Source organism: Notothenia rossii, assembly GCF_949606895.1.
Source record: "Notothenia rossii genome assembly, chromosome: 6".
Lineage (NCBI taxonomy): Eukaryota > Metazoa > Chordata > Actinopteri > Perciformes > Nototheniidae > Notothenia > Notothenia rossii.
Genome location: NC_136909.1, coordinates 5,566,455 through 5,592,927, shown reverse-complemented (window position 1 = coordinate 5,592,927; position 26,473 = coordinate 5,566,455). Strand labels below are relative to the sequence as shown.

General features: G+C 40.9%; 3 protein-coding genes across 3 annotated transcripts in view; 1 reads left to right on the top strand and 2 right to left on the bottom strand.

Moving 5' to 3' along the window:
- gucd1 (guanylyl cyclase domain containing 1) overlaps window positions 1-3,760 on the top strand; it is a 6,846-nt gene extending 3,086 nt beyond the window's left edge. The window contains exons 4-5 of the mRNA XM_079687081.1: window positions 754-1,030; window positions 1,582-3,760. Coding sequence (XP_079543207.1) covers window positions 754-1,030; window positions 1,582-1,673 — 369 coding nt within the window. The 3' untranslated portion in view covers window positions 1,674-3,760. The remainder of the gene's footprint in view (window positions 1-753; window positions 1,031-1,581) is intronic.
- A 2,791-nt stretch (window positions 3,761-6,551) lies between these two features.
- Window positions 6,552-18,665, bottom strand: upb1 (ureidopropionase, beta). The gene is made up of 10 exons (XM_079688817.1): window positions 18,343-18,665; window positions 17,305-17,476; window positions 16,747-16,834; window positions 16,574-16,668; window positions 13,730-13,888; window positions 13,013-13,182; window positions 12,128-12,209; window positions 11,946-11,988; window positions 8,129-8,283; window positions 6,552-6,746 (listed from the first exon to the last, which is right to left on the bottom strand). Exons 1-10 carry the CDS (start codon window positions 18,444-18,446, stop codon window positions 6,663-6,665), a joined length of 1,152 nt encoding a protein of 383 aa, XP_079544943.1. The 5' UTR covers window positions 18,447-18,665; the 3' UTR covers window positions 6,552-6,662.
- A 1,754-nt stretch (window positions 18,666-20,419) lies between these two features.
- c8h22orf15 (chromosome 8 C22orf15 homolog) lies at window positions 20,420-26,432 on the bottom strand. The gene is made up of 6 exons (XM_079688821.1): window positions 26,055-26,432; window positions 25,547-25,644; window positions 25,316-25,402; window positions 23,773-23,895; window positions 21,255-21,323; window positions 20,420-21,156 (listed from the first exon to the last, which is right to left on the bottom strand). Exons 2-6 carry the CDS (start codon window positions 25,569-25,571, stop codon window positions 21,044-21,046), a joined length of 417 nt encoding a protein of 138 aa, XP_079544947.1. The 5' UTR covers window positions 25,572-25,644; window positions 26,055-26,432; the 3' UTR covers window positions 20,420-21,043.
- Window positions 26,433-26,473: the final 41 nt, after the last annotated feature.

Sequence of the window (26,473 nt, the reverse complement as noted above, 5' to 3'; positions counted from 1 at the left end):
CCGGTGTTTCTCGTGAGGGTTTTCCCCGGGAAACAAACGCAAAAAATACACAAACACACACATACATAGGCCTACTGTCAACTACACACACACACACACACACACACACACACACACACTCACACTCACACTCACACACCCAAGCTTCCCCCAGACCAGTAATCCAAACAAAAATATCTTCCCTCCGTTACTACTTTGATCATTTGCTAATAACCAATCAGATCGATGGATTCCAGAGAAGAGGAACTTTGAAGGCCTTTTTCTCAAAACGATGACTCGGTGACAGTCATTATATAATGTGACATCTTTTGCTTAATATTTGGAGTACAAAAACAATCCTGATATCATTGGAAAGCTAGGAATCTCCTCTTTCCAGCAGTGTATACAACTCAAAACGCGTCTTCGGGTCAATGCGACTGATTTCGACAGGTCGCATATGTACAAGTGCAGCTAGAGGGGCCTTTTTCTTAATCAGTCCATTAATGCCAAAGAGATAACTGTCAGGCCATGAGACTGTTCAACACCTGAAGTTTTGAAAGAACATCCATAACATTCATCTGTTTGCAACTCACATATATCAATATTCCAATTGCTGTATATAGACTATTCTGCACAGTTTCTATCATATTCTGTTTCTATTATATTCTGTTTTAATGTGTTGCACTGTGGGAGGAGCCTGTGACCTAAGATTTTCATTGTCATAACTACACTGTAACTATGCACACATGGCCATGCAAGCCTTGAAACCTTGAGGGGGGGAATAAAGGTATTCTGATTGTGTTTCCCCGCAGCTCTGTGCTGCTTCAGGAGATCCAGTCTCACCTGGAGCAGGGCCACGTGGCGATCGTCCTGGTGAACGCCGTGGTGTTGACCTGTGACCTCTGCTCCTCGCCCGTCAAATACTGCTGCTTCCTGCCCGTGGGACAGAAGTGTTTCTGCAGGAAGCCGTACCAGGGGCATTTCGTGGTGGCGTGCGGCTACAACAGGACCACCGGCTGCATCTTCTACAACAACCCGGCGTACTCTGACCGTGAGTAAACCCTCGCTGGATGTGGCATCACTGAATTTGTACAAAAATCAAGTCACTGTATCAATTGGTTACAGGGAAAAACAGACCAAACTGATTGAAAGGTATAATGTGTTCAAGTCCAGCTGATAAATGGATAAAAAATCTGCCATTAATTGACTTTTTACCCAATTAATGCAGCATTTTTACAACAAAGCTTTTAAAGAATGTTCGTTTTTTAACTGTACATTTTAACAGAAGATGTATTTTTGTAATTTCTTCTTGAACGTCATATTAAATATCTTCAGTACATCCCCTTTCCTCCAATACTTGGCGTCATTAACCTGTGTTTTTATTCGGTAATGATAGAATACAATTGCATGTGAAATATGTTCTAAAATAGAAAAATAAATCCTGGATTTTACTTATTTATTCATTTGACTCAAACAACATAATATTGACATAAACTGAACAGAAATAGATATTTTGTGCCTCTTTTGTTTTACTTACAATTGCATTTGACAGAAGATTAAGAAAGAATACAAAAAACGGACCTTTCTTTTTGTGTTTTCCAGGCGTGTGCTGCACCAGCGTCAGTGTTTTTGAGGAGGCTCGGCGGAGCTATGGGACAGATGAAGACATCCTGTTGATCTATAAGGAGAGCTGATGGACAGTGAGGATGAGTTTTATCTTCCTCTTCCTCAGCGCATCGTCGTAGCGACAGGATGATTCAGATCCAAGGACTCACAGCTTCTATATTATCTTACTCAGTTTTTCCGGTCTTATAATACCACCACTCGAAGGCTGGGATGATCATAATCCATATTGAATTTATTTTTATATCCACCTTCGCTGAGCAGATGAGTCTAAACTCATTTTACTGTGGAATTGTAACGACTGACTTTGGAGCTGAGGAAATCTCAAACTGTGAGAATCATGACAAGATAGGAAATGTACTTGTGCTTATAACCCATCCAGGACTGATGATCAGAACATTTAATTTATCCTTTTGAGAAAGTCAGTCGCTTCCGATTGATCGTGACGGGATTTTATTTTGGAGTCAACGACGAAAGACACAAATATTTTGGTCAATTTAAAAGATTGGTATAAAACAGTGGTGGGCGTTATTTAAAGGGCCACACAACGCTTCATCTCTTATTTTTTCCAGAAATAAGATCGCATGAGTGACACTTGGAAGAGGCGGGACTTCCTCTCTTAATTTATTCGTCCTGTTGAATCCTCGTCACCAGTTTCATCTCCATCTAAATCCTCTTTACTTACCTCATTGTTACTTTTTATTCTTATAGAGTGGTGCAGGAAAGAGTCCTAAAACACGGAAATTAGTCTGTATTCAACGTCCGATTCCCTTGTGTGGAAGTCAATGGTTTTTCTGAATGTGTTTTTGTTTTTTAAGCCTGAAATAAGGTCTGTGGTTAACACAACGTTTTGTTCTATGACATAAAATACGTGAGTTATACCCCACTGGTGAATTTTAAAATGGCAGTTGCTAACAAGTGTCTAAATGAGACGATTAAACGTCATCACGCCCAAGATTAGCCGCCTTTAGCTTAGCGGTTGCTACGAGAAGTCATGTGACCGTGCTGTAGTTCCTGTATAGCCCAACATTAGCCGCCTTTAGCTTAGCGGTTGCTACGTGAAGTCATGTGACCGTGCTGTAGTTCCTGTATAGCCCAACATTAGCCGCCTTTAGCTTAGCGGTTGCTACGAGAAGTCATGTGACCGTGCTGTAGTTCCTGTATAGCCCAACATTAGCCGCCTTTAGCTTAGCGGTTGCTACGTGAAGTCATGTGACCGTGCTGTAGTTCCTTTATAGCCCAACATTAGCCGCCTTTAGCTTAGCGGTTGCTACGTGAAGTCATGTGACCTTGCTGTAGTTCCTGTATAGCCCAACATTAGCCGCCTTTAGCTTAGCGGTTGCTACGTGAAGTCATGTGACCGTGCTGTAGTTCCTGTATAGCCCAACATTAGCCGCCTTTAGCTTAGCGGTGAAGTCATGTGACCGTGATGAAGTTCCTTTAGAGATTCTAGTAGATTCTATCACTGAACAAAATGTCTAAGTATCATAAACGTGTGTTAACCACAGAGGGTATTTTTTGCTTTTGACCGAAAACCAATACAAAAATCCCATTGGCTTTTTGTCGAGGAATCGCCGGGAATGCTTACTTCCGTGTCGTCCTGTAAAAATACGTCATCAATGCAAAACTGTATTTCATCAACAAGGAAAACAGGAAGTAGTTTGAGAGTCTCAGGTAATTAAAGCCCTAAAGTGTGACGTCAAATGCTCGTTCAATGCAACACTTGTTTATGGGACTCTGTCTGGATATTGGATTTACATCAAAATGAATTTGACAGTTTCATTCACTTTAATGGGGTAAAACATCTCGTGTGTTGGTGTCGTGGAAAAATTGTGGAGAAATTAAAAGTTTTTTTTTTTCTTAATCATGTGGCAAAACAAATCTCCACTAATGTGTTCTCTAATTGAAATTGGTGTTAACTTACCTCACCGTCACGCCGTTGTTGTTTATGTTGAAGTTTTTGCACTACACTTTACAAACCTAGACATGATTGTGTGTTATTTAAATATAATAAACCTTGAAATAGCTTTTTTCCTGAATTTCCTGGTTGTGCTTTTTTGGTGAAGAACAAACGGCACGTCTTACACCACATACTTTATTTTTTATTGAACATAGAGCTGCATTTATTATATGTTGTGATTAAAGGACTTGCACATGTGCTCAACCATTGTCATTCTTCTGGTACAGTTACTTACACCACAATATAACCTGAAATTTGGGCAAAGATTGAGTGAATTAAATCTGCAAATGATATCTTTTATATAATATGTGAGGTCTATATAGATGATAAATGTGGGGGAAACTTCTGAAGCAATTGGGAGTCAGGACTCAGAGAGACACGAGGAGAGCCGAAGCTTTGATGGCAAACACTGACGGTTTATTTGGAGCTTTGGCCGGAGAATTCACAAGACATGTCACGGGCCACGAGTTGACCACACGGTAGAGATGCCAAATCAATTCTGAAGAACTCTCCTGTAGCTCCAGGTTGTAACTAGTTCGGAGTGTAATAATCAACATTCCTCATCAGTTTGACTAAACAAATATGGACCCTGAATCTAACTAGAACTGTCGTCCATGGGAAAGAATGTGCGCCAGGGAACCTACGTCCCTAAAAAGAAGGGCTTCTAGATGTCCCTGAATAATAAACTATCTCATGTCAGCTTGTGCTCGGTCATAAGCTGGCAACAACAATGGGCCCAAGCTGCCCCTCCTTAAGAGAGATCGCAGAAATACAAGGCAGTCGACCTATGCCATGGGAAAAGAGACAGTGAAAGGAGAACATTATGAACTGTGTCAAAGGTTGAATACCTAAGAAAATTATTCCCCAACAATAAATAGCTAGCATTAGCCAGATTAAGCTAACTTGCTTCTTTAGTTAGGCTTCAGTTCTCTGATTGTTTTAAACTGAGAATTCAACGTTATCTTCCCTAAAGTAGATTCTGATGTTAAGATAACCTATTTATATTAATTAAAAATGTAAGGAAAGTGTATAATTGTCGCATCAAAATGGTCACAAGCCTGTGTTTTTCCTCTGCGGTAAAATAAGCTCATAACAAATTAAATGAAAATATGTGTTTAATCAATTTATTAAGAACATGATTGATTTTGGAATTAAGTTTACTTGCAACTAAATGCAATCAGTATTTAAGACGGACACTGTTGGAGATATATATTGCTTTATAGTATTTAAGAATTAAACATTTATTTTCTCGCTGTTCTTGTTTCTTGATATTATTTAAGTAGTTTTTTATGCTTTTTTTACATTTTATTTAGCTGACGCTTTTATCCAAAGCGACTTACAATAAGTGCATTCGACCAAGAAGATACAAACTAGAAGAAAACAGAATCATATAAGTACATCAGGTTTCATAGAGCTAATATTTCAAGTGCTACTCAACTGGCTTTAGATAAGCCAGTCCTTTGTTAGTATATAAGTGCTTTGTTAGTATAAGTGCTTAGTTAGTATTTGTATTGCTCGAAGTGGAGTCGAAAGAGATGAGTTTTCAGTCTGCGCCGGAAGATGTGTAAGCTTTCTGCTGTCCTGGGGGGTACACTACGAAGCAGGATTTTCGCTTAGCCGGCCAACTTCAGGGAAAACTCGGGGTTTCCGGTCCGACGAAGCTGGTTCTCTTTTTAGCAGGCTAGATCTCCATGGTAACTTATGCTGTGCGGCTAACCTGCCCCGGAGCAGGTTAGGTTGCAGGCTAAGAGCTCAACTCAGTGAAAGCACTGCCTGCTGACCAATCAGAGCTCAGTGTGCGGAGTTTAAAGCGATCAAGTCATATTACAGGAGAAAGGAAATACAGAAAAGCTGCCGTTGCAGGAAAGACGGCCGGCAAAAATCACCGACTGTGTGAACGTGAACATTAATAGAACATCACCTCCCATCTTCAGAGCAATGTGACTATTATAACATTAGCGTTAAGAAAGCTTACTTAGATATCTGCCACAACACAAGTAACCGGATCAGAGTAACATGAAGTACAGTCCGCGGCATATCACATCATAATGTACCATATATTTCCTTATCTGAGTCAGCTGAGCCGTATCTGGCCGTGCAACACTCACAGTGTCACATACTGTATGCAGAAGTATTATTTTAAGCAACACATTAAGTTGACGAAACACTGGAGACAAATGTAATTAAAGTCGGATCCACTCGTGTCTTAGACGGGGCAGTGATATCATAAACCTGTTAATGTACGCATTCAAACACTTGTTCTGTTACCAGCTGTATTCACCTTGCAGGTGCAGCTATGTGGCTTTTATCCTTGATAAAGTGTTTAAGTCATGGGGGTTTAAAGTTTAACTTCTTCATATGTATAATATTATAGTTGACTTTTCATTCAGGAAGTATGACGCGGCGCTGTCAGTATGCTTCTCCATGTTTGTGATTGGTCGAATGCTCCAAATACCACCACTTTCATGTGAACGCGCACCTAATTTAATAGGACACGGCTGGCTTGAGCGATCCACTTGATAACCCGCGTCGTAGTACCGTTTAGCGAGAGCGCGTATGATTTGGATTAGGCCAACCGGCTAACTCAAACATATCCAGGTTAGGTTGAACCAGCTTCGTAGTACAGGCCTCTGATGTCAATGGGGAGCTCATTCCACCATTTTGGAGCCAGGATAGCAAACCCACTTGTTTTTGCTGATGGGAACTTGGGTCCCCCTCGCAGTGCGGGTGCAGCGAGCAGTTAGGCTGATGCAGAGCGGAGTGCACGTGCTGGGGTGTATGGTTTAACCATGTCCTTTTCTTTTGAAGGCATCTTTGGGCACCTGGTGTAATCGTATATATCGGTGGAAGTAGAGAATTAATAGGCATATGTTTTTTTTAACATGGTGATTCGAGCAGGATTAAACAAAGAAAGCCATGAAGGAAAGGCTTGAGGAAAGGAAGAGGAAACCGTACATTTTGATATGAAATAAATGGAACAAAGCGAATCCTGCCTGGATCATTTCTTTATGATTGTGGCCGCTGCAGACACATTTAAACATGATGACAGGGTCTGAACCTGGTTTGTTTCATACTTTAATTTACTAAAGAGGAATATCCTTTACTCCTTCACAACTTTTGGTTTGAAGTCATGTTTGACCGCCTCGGTGAGTTCCTCTGCGTACTCAGGGTAACGGCCAGTCATCTGCAGAGAGAAGGACAGTCTCAGATTAACAGTCATCCAGGAGAATAGTAATATTAATACGACGACAAAAGTCATAGTATAGTATGTTGAAAAATGAGTCATAGCATGTTTATGTAAAGTATGTCAGGGAAAAAAAGTCATAGATAGATATAAAATAGTAAAAAGTTATAGTATGTTTAAAATAATAATGTAAGGAAAAATATATATATATATATGTATATGAAAATTATGAGAAAATGTTTAGTAGAGTGCAGTGTTTTTCAAAGTGGGGGCCCCAACCCCCCGGGGGGCCGCCAGGGGACACCAGGGGGGTCACGCAAAGTTTGAGGGAAAAGGGATTCTTTTTTTTTTTTTTAAGTTTACATTTTTTTTTTTTAGATGATATTAATTACTGTATATCTATCAATCTATGTGTCCTTTGATGCCAATCTTTTAATATTTTGGATTTTGAATCACACGACCGCCCTTCAAGCCAATCAGAATCGAGCTGCCGCTACTGAGAGTGAAACTGAGTATCTGCTCAGCTTTTGGAGCAAGTGAGAGCTAGTGAATGTTTCGCACTGCAGCTGGATGAGAGCACGGATGTAGCAAATGTTGCAGAATTGCTTGCATACATCAGATTTATTTCAGATGACAACTTTGTTGAGGAAATATTATTTTGCAAAGCAATGGAAGGTAGGACCACATGAAGAGACATTTTCCAAGTTTTAGATGAGTACATCATCTCAAATGGACTTGACTGGTCTCGTTGTGTGGGTGTGTGTTCAGATGGGGCAGTGGGGCTATGACAGGCAAAGAAAGCGGACTGACAGCTTTGATCAGGCAGAAGGCTCCAAATGTAGTGGCAACACATTGCATGCTCCATCGGGAGGCACTTGTACACATCATTTAAAAAATAATATGCAACAGGGGGGTCCCCGCCAGAGGATAATGCTATATGGGGGTCATTGGCATGGCAAAGTTTGGGAACCCCTGGTATAGTGTGTAAAAAATATCATGGAAAAACGCATTGTTTTTAAGTCCCAATATAGTATAGTCAAATATCTTAAAAAAGGGTAAGGGTTAGTATGTTTTTTTTTTTTATATATATATATGAAAAGATCATGGTAATTTTAGGTATGAAGGTAAAAGTATGAAATAAGTCATAGTATAGTGTGTTTAAAAAATACATCATGTAAAAAAATTATAATGTAATATGCGGAAAATATGCCTTATTTTTAATTTACAGTATGTTAAAAAATATATTTTAAAAAAGTGTATAGCAGTGGAAAATCCTAAAAGTCAAGGTATAGAATGTCAAACAATACACAAAATATCTATAGGCATACAAAAGCAAAACATGTGTCACAAAGGGAGTTTTTTTACACGATTGTTATATTTACCTTGAAGCTCCATTTATCACTGATTTGTCTGTTCAGGTTCAGATCCATCTCCACCACCAGCAGCCCGTCTCTGGTCCTGGAGAGACCCGGAGAGCGGCTGCCGTCTGGGGCCGACACGTAGCTGGAGCCGTAGAAGTGCCCAAAGTCATGGTGGGCTGCAAACACCAGGAGAGAATCTGTTACTCCAACTGGGACTGAAACAATTCTGGAAAATATAATATGAGGGCAATACTGTGGCGCTGCTCTTGTAAGATATATCAAAGAACATGACGGAAGAAACTCCACAATTAACGAAAGAACCCCACGGTTAACGAAAGAAACCAGCGGTTAACGAAAGAACCCCACGGTTAACGGAAGAAACCCCCCCGTTAACGAAAGATCCCCACGGTTAACGGAAGAAACCCCCCCGTTAACGAAAGATCCCCACAGTTAACGGAAGAAACCCCACAGTTAACGGAAGAACCTCTAGGTTAACGGAAGAAACCCCACAATTAACGAAAGAAACCCCTCGGTTAACGAAAGAACCCCCAAGGTTAACGAAAGAACCCCAAGGTTAACGGAAGAACCCCACGGTTAACGAAAGAACCCCACGGTTAACGTAAGTAACCCCTTGGTTAACGAAAGAACCGCAAGGTTAACGAAAGAACCCCACGGTTAACGGAAGAACCCCACGGTTAACGGAAGAAACCCCACGGTTAACGAAAAAGATCCCCTCGGTTAACGAAAGAACCCCACGGTTAACGGAAGAAACCCCACGGTTAACGAAAGAAACCCCACAATTAACGAAAGACCCCCACGGTTAACAAAAGAACCCCACGGTTAACGGAAGAAACCCCTCGGTTAACGGAAGATACCCCACGGTTAACGGAAGAACCCCACGGTTAATTAAATAACCCCACGGTTAACTGAAGAAACCCCACAATTAACGAAAGACCCCCACGGTTAACGGAAGAACCCCACGGTTAACGGAAGAACCCCACGGTTAACAAAAGAACCCCACGGTTAACGGAAGAAACCCCTCGGTTAACGGAAGAACCCCACGGTTAACGGAAGAAACCCCTCGGTTAACGTAAGAAACCCCACGGTTAACGGAATAAACCCCACAGTTAACTAAAGAACCCCTCGGTTAACGAAAGAACCCCACGGTTAACGAAAGAACCCCACGGTTAACGGAAGAAACCCCACGGTTAACGAAAAAGATCCCCTCGGTTAACGAAAGAACCCCACGGTTAACGGAAGAAACCCCACGGTTAACGAAAGAAACCCCACGGTTAACGGAAGAAACCCCACGGTTAACGAAAGAAACCCCACGGTTAACGAAAAAGATCCCCTCGGTTAACGAAAAAACCCCACGGTTAACGAAAGAAACCCCACGGTTAACGAAAGAACCCCAAGGTTAACGAAAGAACCCCAAGGTTAACGGAAGAACCCCACGGTTAACGAAAGAACCCCACGGTTAACGTAAGTAACCCCTTGGTTAACGAAAGAACCGCAAGGTTAACGAAAGAACCCCACGGTTAACGGAAGAACCCCACGGTTAACGGAAGAAACCCCACGGTTAACGAAAAAGATCCCCTCGGTTAACGAAAGAACCCCACGGTTAACGGAAGAAACCCCACGGTTAACGAAAGAAACCCCACAATTAACGAAAGACCCCCACGGTTAACAAAAGAACCCCACGGTTAACGGAAGAAACCCCTCGGTTAACGGAAGATACCCCACGGTTAACGGAAGAACCCCACGGTTAATTAAATAACCCCACGGTTAACTGAAGAAACCCCACAATTAACGAAAGACCCCCACGGTTAACGGAAGAACCCCACGGTTAACGGAAGAACCCCACGGTTAACAAAAGAACCCCACGGTTAACGGAAGAAACCCCTCGGTTAACGGAAGAACCCCACGGTTAACGGAAGAAACCCCTCGGTTAACGTAAGAAACCCCACGGTTAACGGAATAAACCCCACAGTTAACTAAAGAACCCCTCGGTTAACGAAAGAACCCCACGGTTAACGAAAGAACCCCACGGTTAACGGAAGAAACCCCACTGTTAACGAAAAAGATCCCCTCGGTTAACGAAAGAACCCCACGGTTAACGGAAGAAACCCCACGGTTAACGAAAGAAACCCCACGGTTAACGAAAAAGATCCCCTCGGTTAACGAAAAAACCCCACGGTTAACGAAAGAAACCCCACGGTTAACGAAAGAACCCCCAAGGTTAACGAAAGAACCCCAAGGTTAACGGAAGAACCCCACGGTTAACGAAAGAACCCCACGGTTAACGTAAGTAACCCCTTGGTTAACGAAAGAACCGCAAGGTTAACGAAAGAACCCCACGGTTAACGGAAGAACCCCACGGTTAACGGAAGAAACCCCACGGTTAACGAAAAAGATCCCCTCGGTTAACGAAAGAACCCCACGGTTAACGGAAGAAACCCCACGGTTAACGAAAGAAACCCACAATTAACGAAAGACCCCCACGGTTAACAAAAGAACCCCACGGTTAACGGAAGAAACCCCTCGGTTAACGGAAGAAACCCCACGGTTAACGGAAGAACCCCACGGTTAATTAAATAACCCCACGGTTAACTGAAGAAACCCCACAATTAACGAAAGACCCCCACGGTTAACGGAAGAACCCCACGGTTAACGGAAGAACCCCACGGTTAACAAAAGAACCCCACGGTTAACGGAAGAAACCCCTCGGTTAACGGAAGAACCCCACGGTTAACGGAAGAAACCCCTCGGTTAACGTAAGAAACCCCACGGTTAACGGAATAAACCCCACAGTTAACTAAAGAACCCCTCGGTTAACGAAAGAACCCCACGGTTAACGAAAGAACCCTACGGTTAACGGAAGAAACCCCACGGTTAACGAAAAAGATCCCCTCGGTTAACGAAAGAACCCCACGGTTAACGGAAGAAACCCCACGGTTAACGAAAGAAACCCCACGGTTAACGGAAGAAACCCCACGGTTAACGAAAGAAACCCCACGGTTAACGAAAAAGATCCCCTTGGTTAACGAAAAAACCCCACGGTTAACGAAAGAAACCCCACGGTTAACGAAAGAAACCCCACGGTTAACGAAAGAAACCCCACGGTTAACGAAAAAGATCCCCACGGTTGACGAAAGAACCCCACGGTTAACGAAAAAAAAAACACGGTTAACGAAAGAACCCCACAGTTAACGGAATAAACCCCACAGTTAACTAAAGATCCCCTCGGTTAACGAAAGAACCCCACGGTTAACGGAAGAAACCCCACGGTTAACGAAAGAAACCCCACGGTTAACGAAAGAACCCCACGGTTAACGAAAGAACCCCACGGTTAACGAAAGAAACCCCACGGTTAACGAAAGAACCCCACAGTTAATGGAAGAAACCCCACAGTTAACGGAATAAACCCCACAGTTAACTAAAGAACCCCACGGTTAACGAAAGAAACCCCACGGTTAACGAAAGAACCCCACGGTTAACGAAAGAACCCCACGGTTAACGAGGACAACATTTTGTAAAACCTTGGGGAGAGCAACAGAGGAGGATAAGCTTTTGTATTTTGTATTTTATTATATATGTTGGATTGTTGGAGGAGCTCGGGTCAGAATAATTTCATTGCCCTTTCTACACTGTAGCTTAGTGCATATGACAATAACACCTTTGAATCTTGAATCCCTCTCCCAGGACGGACAGACGGGCAATAGATGTCGTATGTGAATTAAAAAGATAATACATTACAACATAGAAATCCAAATGCTAGAACATGCATGTGTCTATACATAAGAAGAAGATGAATCCAGCTGGATGTCAAATCTCTCACCTTTTTTTCCATCACCAGATGTAAATTCACTTTTGAAAGTTTCCTGCATGGAAAAACAACAATGCACATAATTTCACTTTCAATCAGTGGTGGTGACCAAAGACATTGTCATATGTTTTATGCATTTACCTAATAATCTCTAATTTAAATGTATATGTTTGCAGATACTGAGACTAACTCACCGTCCCCACTCTGTTTATAGCGCAGGTGAAGCAGTGGTTAGCGATCGCTGCGTTCCTCGCCTCGATCGACCACATGGGCTCACTGAGGACCAAAAGAAAATACATTATATTCAAGCATGGGGAGAATTGACTTCTTCCGACAAAACGATAATGTGAGTGTATATTTATTTGTAAGAGGAATCCAGGAGGATGTCAAAAATATTCCAGGTGTCACCAAAAAATAATATTGTGGGCGTCATCAACAGACAAGAGATAATATAAGAGGTCCTATTCTGCTTCTTGGGGTTTTCCATTTCCTGTAGTGTGTTTTTTATGTTTTAGTGCATATAAATGGTCTGCAAAGGACACAACATCCCTGTGTAACACTCGTGCTCCTATTGGCTAGCGCTCCAACACATTGTACTTGATAGGCTAAGGGGGCGGGACATCTCTAATGGGTTGATCAATCACAACAGAGCCGGCCAGCTAACCAATCAGAGCAGACTGGGCTCTGGTTTCAGACAGAGGGTGAAAAGAGGTGCTGCAGCACAGACAGTATGAGAACAATAAAGAGCTTTTTGAACATTAAAGCATGGAGACATGTCCCAGTAGAGACCAGGTAGCTTTATTAATGTAACTTTGCTGTACTTGGAGAAGCAAAAGACACATTTGCACTGATAAAGACAATAAATAAATCTGATGCAATCCCAAATACTTGTTTTTAAGCAGGTTTTTCCCTTAATTGAAAGGGAGATCGAGAAAGATGTGATGAAGCAAAGGTCCATGGTCCACTCTGCTACCTTCAAATTGCTTTTTTAAAGATGAATTCCTGTGAAAACCCTCTAAATACACTAATATGAACCTGACAATGGGCTGAATATCTATTAACAGTACTGAGTATTGTACCTGAGCGCTCCGACAGTAGCTGACGGGTTGAAGATGATCTCCGCTCCGTTCATGCTGAACATGAACCAGTTGAGAGGGTGATGGCGGCCATAGCAGATATTCACGGCGATGTTCCCGAACTGCGTCTGAAACACCGTGTGTCCGCTGTCGCCCTCCATGTAGTACGTGGACTGAGGGGGGAAAGAAACACAGTGAACATTACATTTATTTGTATAAGTCTCAGCACGTTTTTTTTACATTCAAGAAAGTTGCTTCGGGGGATTATTGAAGAAAATATTACATACATATATTTTAAAATGCTCTGTAAAAAGGTTAAATACATCTGAGTTCAATTGAAAGCTGTATAGAAGAGAAGTGCAATACAAATAATAAAACTATGAACACTATATATCCATCAAAATGAAAGCTTTATAAAAATAATTAACAATAAAATAAGAACAATTTTATAAAATGTGTAAAATATATATGAAATAAAGATATTAGCTTTTGTATGGGTAATATACAGTATAGTGTATGTATATATGTAAAAATATAGCTAGTATAAAATACAAACATTAACATATTAGGAAAATACTTTCAAATTAAGTACAATATATGTCTGAATCAAAATAAAGCTGCATAGAAACACATTTGAATAAAACATATGGAAAATATGTAAAAGTCATATCTATAAAATACTATAAAATGTGTAAAATAAATCAAAATTCCCACACTGACCTCATTAAAGTCTCCGATCCTGGGAATGTGGTTCTTCCGGGTCTTTCCCAGGATGTTCCCGGTGTTAGAGATCACCACGGCGGTGTTCCACAGGGTGCTGTGCCGAGCATCTCGCTCCAGAATCGGAGAAATAATCACCATGTTGTATTTCTTGGCCAGCTAGAGACAGAAAGCACAGTGTTAATATCATTTAAAAGGATCATAATACTAAATATACTAATGAAGCTCAGCGCAAGTTCAACCAGGAAGACCGTCTTTACTCATTCATTAACTATTTCCATGTTACTACTCTCTCTCCTCTCAATAAGTGATCGGGGGCGTCACTCCCCAGCTTAACCAATCACTTCGCTCTATTCTCACAAGCCTATCATAGCACTCCGCTAACCCTTTTAAATCTGCTCTCCCCTCTGACAGCTGTCGGCCCATTCCCAAACCACCCCATACACCCTACCCCTACACCCTACCCCTACACCCTACCCCTCCGTTTGCGCGTTCACGCGGAGGGTCCCCCATATTGAGGGCTGTTCCAAACCTACGAGTGTGGAGCGGTGTAGAGGGGGAGTGAGCAATCAAGCCCTCAAACAGCGAGTCTGCAGCGGTGCTGACTTGAGACCGGTCTCTACCTGACCGGAGTCACGCTGTGTGTGTCCGTCAGGAAACACGCTGTTTACAAGTAGTTCCAGCAAACATCCACTGATAAACTGCGATGTTCACAACCTCATGATAACCTCATATGTTTTAACTTAGGATCATACCTGTGTTTAGTCTAGAACAAGGTAAATGTGTGCATTTTATTATAAAGTTGTGTATATTTACAGACTGTTGCAAAAACTAAGAAGCTTATAAACATCAGGTTTAAAACTAAAAGAGCTTTACAAAAAAGTAACACAATGAAATATGTTTGGAGTTTTATTTGAGTTATTAATTTACATTTTTTGTCTAAGAGATGCTGATTTGAAACCGTTGTTTCATACAGTTACGGCATTTCCTGTTACTACCGGAGAGAGGGGAGTTTGTCCCAAAGCTTGCCGCTGTATTTACTCCCTCCATCTGACAGGAGGGAGCCTCGTTGAGCTGCGAGTGTGGCTACAGACGGAGTTCACTCCGTCACGGAGGGGTAGGGTTGAGGGAGTGGTTTGGGATTGGGCTGTCATTTCAGGTGACTCGACGCAACCCTCCTCCACCCGTTTAACCTCCTGTCCTTCTGAATCCAGGGTCAAGCTAAGCCCCTCCCCTTCAGACCGACCCCAACCATCCATTCACCACCACCAGGGTCAAGCTAAGCCCCTCCCCTTCAGACCGACCTCAACTATCCATTCACCACCACCAGGTTCAAGCTAAGCCCCTCCCCTTCAGACCGACCTCAACTATCCATTCACCACCACCAGGGTCAAGCTAAGCCCCTCCCCTTCAGACCGACCACAACTATCCATTCACCACCACCAGGGTCAAGCTAAGCCACTCCCCTTCAGACCGACCTCAACTATCCATTCACCACCACCAGGGTCAAGCTAAGCCACTCCCCTTCAGACCGACCCCAACCATCCATTCACCACCACCAGGGTCAAGCTAAGCCCCTCCCCTTCAGACCGACCTCAACTATCCATTCACCACCACCAGGGTCAAGCTAAGCCACTCCCCTTCAGACCGACCCCAACCATCCATTCACCACCACCAGGGTCAAGCTAGGCCACTCCCCTTCAGACCGACCCCAACCATCCATTCACCACCACCAGGGTCTAGACCCCGGGGGGTTTCATCGGATCGGTTCTCCCCTCCCGAATGATACTCCCGCACAACGGGGCCTAATCGCCAAAACTCCATCACATTCATTTGTTTATTCCTGGCAATAAACATGTTTTCTTACATCAAAACCGTCTCTCCTGATTGAACTATATGAATGGGTGAGGCCGAGTTAAACTACCATATGATATAGGTGATATATCTATGACTTCTTTTTTTAATTCATTTTAATGGTTGTGGTGACTAATGTAATTTTATATAGAGCAATTTCTTTATTTACTTTATTTTTTATTAAATGAATGTATAATTGTGAAAGCTGCCTTCTTATTAAAGTACTTTCCTCTCTCACTGTCTATTAACTGTATTTTATACTATATCATGACATCTTAATGACTTTTCATCAAATATTAGTGGGACTTTTTGTGAATTTCTTTGACATCATTTTCAAGACTTTCTATTGTTTAAACAAAATATTGTGACTTTTTCTGACATTTTCTGACATACTTTACCTTGACTTTGTATGGCATACTATATTATGATGTATTTTTAACATAGTTAACATTAATTTTTAAAACATAGATTTATGACATAATATACTATGACTATGATGCACATGCTACCCTGCAGTATATGTACATATGTACTTTTATGTGTTATAAAAGATAAGCTCCTCCTTTAACCGCTGCAACATTAAAGTGGTTAATCCAATAATCCACCCATATTTTAAATCCAATATTGTGATATATATTATTCTAAAATGTGCAGAATGAGTACTTTTGGAGCACGTTTGAATTCTAATACTTATAGTTTTTTACTAAGAGAGATTTTGAATGCAGGACTTTAACTGGAGAAGCAAAAAACACATTTGTGCTGATAAAGACAATAAATATATCTGATGTAATCCTAAATACTTGTTTTTAAGAAGGTGTTGCCCTTAATAGACAGGGAGATAGAGATGGATGTGATGAAGCAAAGGTCAATGGTCCATTCGTCTACCTTCAGATTGCTTTTCTTTAAGAGTAATTCCACTGAAAACATCTAAATATACTAATATGAACTTGTAAGTATTTCTTCTATACTTGTATTGCAGTAATGATTGACCTCTTGGCAGAATCGCGTGGTGTTTCCTTCCTCTGCAGACTCGGCAAACTCCGTCCACGGCTCCTTCTCTCGGGTGCAGAAAGCGAAGGGCATGGCTGTGGAGAGGAATCACTCTGAGTGTGTTTCTGTAGATGAAGTGTAATGTGTGGCTGTGATTTAATAAAGAAACTCACTCCAGGTCTCCTGAAAGCAGACGATGTTCACACCACACATGGCCGCCACTTCCACCATCTCCCCCACCCGACTGTGCATCGCAGTGATCTGAGGAGGAGGGGGACATAGTCATACAGTTCTTTATTAGTCTTTCCATTTTTTGGAATCAACTTTTTAGGATATTTGTCACATGAAAATTATTTTTTATCACATAATATGTACATTGTATAAATATATATTTTTACGAAGTGACTATGACCTTTTTACGACGTATTTAACCGGAGTTGGGAGAAGTACTCAGATCGTACTTGAGTTAAAGTAGAAGTACTCAGATCTTGGAGTAAAAGTAGAAGTACCCAGATCTTGTATTTGAGTAAAAGTAGAAGTACTCAGATCTTGTACTTGAATACAATTAGAAGTACCAGAGTGTAAGAATACTCTGTTACAAATATTTGTAGGACATACTATACCATGACATTATATACTCTAGCTAAATTATGTCAAGTCTCTCAATGTTTAGTAAACTCTAACTGACAACCACATCAGGTGTGTGTTAATAACGCGTGTGTGATCCAGACCTGGTCCAGGATGGGGGCGTCGGTCGGCAGCACGATCTGGTTCTGGATCAGTCCGACCCGGGTCCTCCTGGCCGGCCTCAGCTGCTCCGGAGACGCTTCAAACCCAAAGCCCTGCAGCTCAAAGTCCCGCTCCGAGGCGGCGCTGACAGCAGCTGCCGGCAGATCCAACTTCCTGTCAGAGAGGAGAGTTTTGGGAATGTGGACACAATGGACACACAGTAATAACATGTATTTCAGGTGGGCCTCAGGTCTTTACATTGATATTTAGGGGGGTTTCATGCTGCAGCTTTTTCTCCTGGGAATGACTCTATTACTGCACTATAATGACAATTTAATAATTATTGCATGTATATATTTTCTGTGATTATTAAACTGTCCCTTTTAGCTTTTCTTAGTAAATAATGGTGTGTCTGTTGTTTGTTGTTGTTGTGTTGTTTTTGCTTCCTTATATGAGTGAGTACTGTATGTGAAAATAATACAAACTATAAAATAACTTTTTATATAATTGTCATAAAATATGACATCTTTAATGATTTTATTTTTACAACATTTTATACTATGACGTTCTTTTATTATTTCTTTATGAGATATTAAACAATTACTTTTGTATTTTTTACATATAACATGACTTTTATGACTTTTTATGGAAGTTATACTCTGACTTTTTAATGAACTTTAATATAAAAACCATAATATTGCCTTTTTTATAATTTTTTACGACATATTACCATTACCTTTTTTTTTTAATAAAAATACTAAAATGTGTCATTTTTTAAATGTATTTATGACATATTCTGGACCAGGGTGCTTTCCAGCATTATTTGTTACCAAAAAAGCCTCAAACACAACATTATTTTAACACACATGTGAGGTTATTATTTGCACAGGTTAAAGGTTGTTCAGCTCTGACAGAAGTTGAACTAACCAAAGTCCACTGACTGAGCAGAATAATAATTTACCAAGAAGGAAAACATAGAACAGAAAAAGCATGGTAATAAAAATAAAAATAAAGCTCCATATTCCTGGACCCCAACTCACTTCGTCTCCTTCCCGAATAAGATGCGTTTCACCTCGGACAGCTCGGCCTCGGGCAGGTGGGTCTCCAGACATTTCTCCAGGGACTCAAACTCACAGGAGGACATTTCGGAGGCTGTAAAGGGGGCAGTTTCTGCGGGTTTAGTGGAACTTTCTGCGGGTTTAGTGGAAGTTTCTGCGGGTTAAATTGAAGTTTCTGCGGGTTAGCAGCTCGTGCAGCTCGGTGCTGTTTCTGCTCCTCTCGTTATATAACAGTGTGTTTTCTCGCAGTCTGACGCAGGATTTGGTTTAGCAGAAGCTACGGTGTGTCCAGAGGCTGTCAGTGGATGTTTGTCAGTAATTAACCCTAGACCCCCCCCCCCCCCCTCCCTCCCTCCGGAGCATGAAGCCAATGCGGAAGGGACTTTAAAACAGCGTGGCTTTCTGAAATAAATACAACAATCTAAGAGGAACAGATGCATACAGAAGACAGGACTAAACATCAAAAACTGACATTAAAGTATACAATAAATTAAAACACAATAAGGTAACTTCACTAACTTCATGTCAATAACCTGCTTAAAAAGCTGAGGGTTAGACTAGGTTTCTTTTTCAGGAACAAGTTCTGTTTCTCACTTGAGGCCAGGAAAAGGCTAGTCACTGTGACCTTTTTACCTGTGCTGGACTATGGTGATTTGATGAATGCACCTGCCTATTGCCTGAACAAGTTAGATGCCGCCTATCACAGTGCACTGAGATTTGTCACTAATTGTAAAGCACTTATTAATCACTGTACCCTGTATGCCAAGGCAGGTTTGCCATCACTTACTGTACGGTGGCTCAGTCACTGGTACATGTTCATCTATAAAGCCATGTTGGGTAAACTACCAACTTATATATGCTCTTTGATCTCACAGAGTGGCAAGTAGCTATTGCCTAAGATCCCAGGATGTGTTTTTATTACATGTGCCAAGTGCTAGGACTGTTTTAGGTACTAAAGCTTTTATGTGTGCTGCTCCTCTAGCATGGAACACTCTGCAATTTTTTTTTAAACTTAGCATTTTGGTTCCCCTGCATCATTTTAAAGCTCGGATAGATTACATGATATTAGATATAATGTCATTGTGAATGCTAATGTGTACCCCTGTAATTATGTTGTATTGATGTTGTTAGAAATTAAAATCAATGTTTTGATGGTATAATGTAGCTTAAACATACCGTCAGTTTAAAAGCTCTTTTATACTGAAAAACCAGAAATTACTGTGCACAAGCAGTTAAGCTTTTATTCTGAAAATCCTTCATCTACGGTTAGCATTTAGCATGTGGCTAATATACGATTTCCTAAAGAGGTGAATTGAGTAGCGAAATGACGTGGTGTGGTGAAAACCGAAACCTACTGATTTAACACTACAACTATAGATGTCGAGATACTACCATGCTGAATATTAAATGAAAGTACAGTTTATTTGAATACACTATTGTTTACAGACGAGAGTAGCATGTGAAAACATCCGGAATGACCGGAAACCAAACCAGCCGTGAAGCATTTTCTGTATGTTTTAGAGTATTGATTACAGCGTTTAGAATGTGTTACATGAAAAGTGATGAAAGAGAATATGAGGAGAAAAGGCGTGTTAAGCATATGTTGAATGTGAAAAGTACCAATCCTCTGTTTAAATGCAACAACGGACCTTAGAGGCGAGGCGAGCCGGCTGGCGGGGAGGAGCCAGCAGAGGATATATAATGGCACCGAACGGGGGATTGGCTTCTCTTCTTGCTCAGGAGAGCCAGATCACAGCTGTTTTCTGCCGGAACAATATTCTGTCTGTAACACTACCGCGTCTTTTTTAATTAAAGTATCCCATTTGAATCTTTTCAGAGACTCCATTTCGTCTCATTTTAAAGCTTCTCTCCTGGATGCGAGAATAAAGAACATATTTAACAATGTCCTTTTTGTTTTCTGTTGTTTATATGTGTAACCGACGTACTGCAGGTCTCCCTTGAAAAAGAGATCGTTGATCTCAATGGGATTTTCACCTGGTTAAATAAAGGCTACAAACAAACAAAATACAGTTGTGTTCTTCAAATATGCTAAACCGTTTTATTGCATTTTTCTATTTTTTTAAATAAACTTTATTCATCAGTTTTTGCATGAATATTTTGTACAATTGCATGATGTAAAAAGTAAACACATGAATTCCCTTTATATATAAAAAAAAAACATCACACATTGCAAAACACTATACCATAAAAACATAGCATAAAACACATAACAAAATAAACAACAATCTAACAGGGAATACGTAATGTTACTCAAGTACAAGTACACATTTGAGGTACTTGTATTACACTTGAATATTTTCACTTTATCATACTTTATACTTCTACTCGTCCACATGTCAGAGCAAATATTGTACTTTTTTCTCCACTATGTGCCTTTGATAGCTTCATAAAATATGTAAATCACCTCATAATTATATTGTATTAAAGGTACAACTACCAAGCAGTGTAAGTATAAACTCCACCTTCAATAATTCATCAATAATGATAGTAAATTAGAATCAAATATATGATTCTAAAATGTGTAATTCTGCATAATCTGTATTTTTGTACCTAAAGTATATTTTGATGCAGGTTTCTTCCAACAGAGGGATTTTACGCTGTATAGCTAGTTTTACAAAACGTTCAACATGTGAGTACTTCTTCCACCTCGGACTTTAATAAACTATTTGATTTGTTTTTTCTTGTTGTTTTCAGAGATGTGTTTGCTCCTCTGCGTCCGTCCTCTCGTCTTCTTCTCTTGCTCATGATCGGGGTTTGACAGTTTCTTCAGCAGCTCTACGAAGGAAGAAATGATCATTTAATTATATTTTAATGTTGACCAAGAGGAGGCTTTAGAGAGCCTTTTTTAATATATAAATATGCTGGTTTGTTACCTGTTATCTCCGGATGTCTGCAGGGGTTCAGGAGAGAAACATATTTCTGACCTACAGCATCGTCCTCTCCTGGAGAAAATATATATATTAATTAGTATTTTAATGTGGTATAATAACAGCTGGATACATTTGTAGGATATTCTCCCCATACATAAATGTAGAATACCTCAAGTATAGCAGCAATACGGTAGTTTAACACTATACAAATCCAAATGAAAACATTATTTTATTTTTTTATGAAAGAGACACCATTTTTACATTATCCATTTCCCTTAATATATTATTCATAATTATTTACTTTTATTATAATTGATTATATTCATTTCAATATTTTATTAGATACATTTTTCGTTTGTTTTGGACGAAGGCATACCCTATAGTTCCTATATAAGCAAAAACAATGCATTTACAACTGATGTAATAATCCATCCATCTTCTCCCGCTTATCCGTGGTCGGGTCTCGGAGGTAGCAGTTCCAGCAGAGAGCCCCAAAAGTGCCTTTCCCACATCAACCAGCTCTGACTCGGGGATCCCAAGGCGCTCCCAGGCCAGCGAAGAGATAACCCCTCCACCTGGTCCTAGGTCTACCCCTTGGTCTCTTCCCAGCTGGACGTGCCTGGAACACCTCCCTATGGAGGCGCCCAGGTGATGTAATAATGTAACTCACAAAATAAAAAGAAGTGTTTGTCCCTTATCGACATTATGTTTAAACATTAGATCCACGCGACTGGTCATTAGGGGCAGGCACAGCCCCACCTAGTGTCAGCAGAAAGTATAAAAAATAATGATAAAAAATAAATGCAAAAAAAATAAATGTATATATATGAAATATATCTTAAGATCATGTTTAATCATCTGATTTGTCTGTACATTGCTGTTTTAGTCTGTGTTCTTCTAATTAGTGTCTACAGTGTGTGCCTATTGAGACGTTTTGAGCCATGTGGGGCAAAACCCGATCATGCCCCTCCCTCTCACTGTCTAAGAAGTGAACAGTGATTGTAAAAAAAAACAAAAAAGAGTATTGTCCTATTTAATCTGTGTTGCAAACAAATAACGACCATAGGGGCACTGAGCTGCCATCCCCACCAGTCATCTAACATAATTCAGAGCTGATTGGCTGTAAGTATGTGTTCCGCGAAAAAGTGCGGTGTGTGAAGAGGAGACGAGAGACGAGTCCTAAGCCTCATCCCAATACCCCTCCTCGACTCCTCTCTTCCCCTCCTCCGGGACTTGACCCGGAAATCGATCAAGACACGCCATTTTGAAGGACGTCCCAATAGCTGAAATGCACACGGAGGAGCCGAGGAGGGGTGAGGTAGGAGGGGTGCGGGAGGAGACGAAAGGGAGGATACACGCGGGCAGACTATGCGGAAGTGTTTTCACTACTCGCGTATAAAAACCCCGACAGAGGAAAACCGACAACCGGAAGATGAGTGGAAAAGCGTCACATAAATGTATAAGTGCTCACAGCTCCGTGGGAATTATTATGTGCAATTCATTTCTAAAAGACTTCACATTACTATAATTATATTTGTATTTAAATGTAGGCTACATTTTACACCAAAACGGAACACAAAAGCAGGACCAACCATCATACATTGAATTCCTTGACTAACAAGAGAAAGATTCATTTATTTAAATAAATATTTTACCAGAAATGGGCCGGTTCTAAAGGGTTATTCAGTTAAGCCCCATGAGAGGGGATACAGCTGTGCACATGTCATCATTAACAGACGTCGTCTAAGAGTGACGATTGAGTGAACGAGGACATCCCAATTAATACCTGGGGACTCCTCTGTCCTCGCGTCACCTCATGGTGTCTCTCACTCGCATCTTATGGAGGCGGAGCTAAGATGCAAGGAAGGGACGCAAGTGAGGGAAAGGAGGAGTATTGGGATGAGGCTCTAAAACCAGGAAGTAAGCTGCGCATGGGTTCCCTCCACAAAAAAGCAATGAGATTTCTCCATAGGATTTTAGAAAATAGCTCAAAATAAGATATGTGGGGAACGTACCTGTTAGATAAATACACGTTTTGTTCAGTCGGATAATATCCACATGTCTACCCTACTTTTATAATTTTCGAATCATAAATCTATCGATTAGACTTTTGAAACTACAAGAAGATAAGGAGGACTTTTATAAACAAGTAATATACATTTTTGTCCAGAAGGATAGGCAAATGGACTTCATCTTCAAGTCAAGGTAAGACCACAATTTTATTGAAAATGGGATCTTACTAAGAGAGAACAATTCAATATTTAAATGATAAAATTACATTTTTGGGTTTCCTTTTGTTGAACTGTCTGTTTAAAATTAATCGAAGCATCAGACTAAAAAAGCTTTTGAAAATAATATTATATTTTGATTTAGGTCAAAATATAATATTTGTAAACCTGAAGAGTCAGTGCCAGTGCCTCACCAGCCATGAACCTCACTGCACGTCACTGCAGAAGCTTATATAGACATTTAAGTTTTTTGTGCCCCACCACTCTTGTACATATAAAAACGCCACACTTACTGCACACTCTCAGCAGGAAGTAGTGTTGTCTCTCCGTCAGCACGCTGCTGGCCAGAGCGACACTTTGCTGCTTCGCCTCCAAATCCATCACTTTCCCACCGCTGTCCATCAGCTCCACGCACGCTGCACGAGGGGACGCATTATGTTACTATCACAAGACATGACGGAGGCCCTGAGAGGCAAATGAGCTTCAAAGGCAGGCAAGGCACGTTTATTTATACAGCACCTTTCAGCACACGGCAACCCAAAGTGCCAAATGAAATAGACATTTAAAAACAAATACAGTGGAAGCACATGGCATTTAAAAACACGCATTTAAAAAGCGAAGATAATTAAATCAACACAACAGGTATAAATCACATGATAAAAAGCAATACTGCAGTTTGAGTTTGAACAACTCATCCAAATGGAGCGTCAAAGAGATACGTTTTCAATCACGATTGAAAAGTATCAACAGTTGCAGCTGACCTGCAGGATTCAGGCAGTTTGTTCCAGATGGTCGGGGCATACTAAACGCTAATTCTCCATGTTTAGTTCTGACTCTTTTAGCAGAGAGCAGACCCTTCACAGAAGACCTGAGACTCCTGGATGGTTCATACTTTTTCAGGAGGTCGTTGATATCATTTGGTCCTAAACCATTTAATAATAATAATAAATTATATTTATATAGCGCCTTTCAAGGGACCCAAGGTCGCTGTACATGGTAGACAAACAAAACAAACAGACAAACGGGCAAACCAAGAAAGAAATAAAGGAAGCCGGGGGACCAGAAAAGGGCTAGGGCCCGAAGGCAAGGGTGAACAGGTGTGTTTTTAATGATGATTTGAAGATGACCAGGGAGGCAGCGTTACGGATCTCGGCAGGAAGTGCATTCCAGAGGGTGGGGACCGCAACACTGAACGCCCTGTCACCAACAGTTCGGAGGCGAGAGCGGGGGATGGAAAGCAGGCCCGTGTCTGAGGACTGCAGACTCCGAGAAGGGGTGTAGGGATGGAGAAGGTCCGATAAGTACCGGGGGGCGAGGGAACGGAGGGACTTGTACGTGAGGATGTGTGTTTTGTATTGAATCCGGGACTTGACCGGCAGCCAGTGTAGGTGGATGAGGGTGGGGGTGATATGTTGCCATGGCTTGGTGTGGGTGAGAAGTCTGGCGGCAGAGTTCTGGACGTATTGGAGCCTATCCAGGGTTTTGCTGGGAACGTCATATCGGACACAAATCTGGATCAGCTCCGTTGTTCCCCCGTTTTTAGAGATTTGGGTACGGAGAAAAAGAGAGGGTTTTATTTTCTGACGCTGCGTGAGTTCCCCGTCACACCGGGGACACATATTTATGTATAAAAGACATCAAAAAGTGCATTTTGCATGATAGGTCCTCTTTTAAAAAAAAGTATCTGTAAAACATGTGAAAACCTTTTACTGCTATGAGGTAATTTCTGTAAACACAAACACTTTTTTCAAATCTTTGCTGTTGTTAAAAATGTGACTCAGATATCCTCGTTTTAAAGTCATTATAATAACCATTACTAACATTTTTGTTTATTACCTTTAAAATCCAGACCGCATCGCTCCTTTAAATGATGAATGAAGTTTATCAGTTTACAGTTGAGATTTAATATCTCCATCCTGCTGTCTGGCAAGAAAATAATATTGTTAAAAATAAGAAAGATACAAAAAACACCATTTCATATTTACATAATCACGTGAGGATACTTGGACTTATTTTTAAACACTTGAAAAGCTACCAGATTATAAAAGAAAGAGGATCTTTACTAACCTCCGTGCAGGATAGTGACGAACATGTTCTGCTCCTGAGTCAGTGCACCTCCACTCACACTGACTCTACCAACTCTGTGTGTTTACTACAGAGAGCCCCTGAAACACAAAGAGAAACAAAAGAGGCCCTTACATCTGCTTTGGGACACTGGGGCACACACACACACACACACACCTCTTCTCCTTTCAAAGCCTTTTAAACGAGGGGTTACTGTTGCTTGTATCCATGGCATCCACACACACACACACACACACACACACACACACACACACACACACACACACACACACACACACACACACACACACACACACACACACACACACACACACACACACACACACACACACACACACACACACACACACACACACACACACACACACACACACACACACACACACACACACACACACACACACACACACACACACATTACCCAAATTACAAGTAAATCTCCAAAAACAAATGCAAATGAATGATTGTTTCCATGTTGTGGAATACATACTGTTGTGTGTTCAGGTTGATTGATTGAAGTATAGACGACTTCATTTCAACAATTCTTCCCTTGTAAAAGATGATCAACCAAACAAACAAAAGATAGAACCAACATATTTAAAGTATACAACCACAAGCTATAGATTAGTTTAGCATAAACACTGAAAACAGGTGTACAAATGACCGGCCATGAAATAGGCATGTTCATGATTAGTCTGGGTTTTCTACAGATTTAAGAATGAGAAATGTTATTTAGGAGCTAACCCCTAGGGAAGCTTTGAAAAGAAGTACGCTCTGCGCCCTTTAACCTGAACCCACAGGGGATTGCAATATAAGCTGGGAAAATAAAGAAGTCCTAACATAGTTTGACTGTCTAAATAACCCATTTCCCATAATGCTCTCTGGCTATAGATATCCCTCTCTGATATG

What these genes read in the sequence shown, in the direction of transcription:
- upb1 (XM_079688817.1), bottom strand. Translation starts at nt 18,446, where the DNA reads ATGTCCTCCTGTGAGTTTGAGTCCCTGGAGAAATGTCTGGAGACCCAC. An exon ending in TTATTCGGGAAGGAGACGAA is followed by an intron (nt 17,477 to 18,342) that starts GTGAGTTGGGGT and finishes CCTCTCTGACAG; the next exon opens with GAAGTTGGATCTGCCGGCAG. An exon ending in GTGATAAATGGAGCTTCAAG is followed by an intron (nt 6,747 to 8,128) that starts GTAAATATAACA and finishes TTCTCTCTGCAG; the next exon opens with ATGACTGGCCGTTACCCTGA.
- c8h22orf15 (XM_079688821.1), bottom strand. Translation starts at nt 25,571, where the DNA reads ATGTTCGTCACTATCCTGCACGGAG. An exon ending in ATGCGGTCTGGATTTTAAAG is followed by an intron (nt 23,896 to 25,315) that starts GTAATAAACAAA and finishes CCCCTCGTGCAG; the next exon opens with CGTGCGTGGAGCTGATGGAC. An exon ending in CTTCCTGCTGAGAGTGTGCA is followed by an intron (nt 21,324 to 23,772) that starts GTAAGTGTGGCG and finishes TATTTTCTCCAG; the next exon opens with GAGAGGACGATGCTGTAGGT.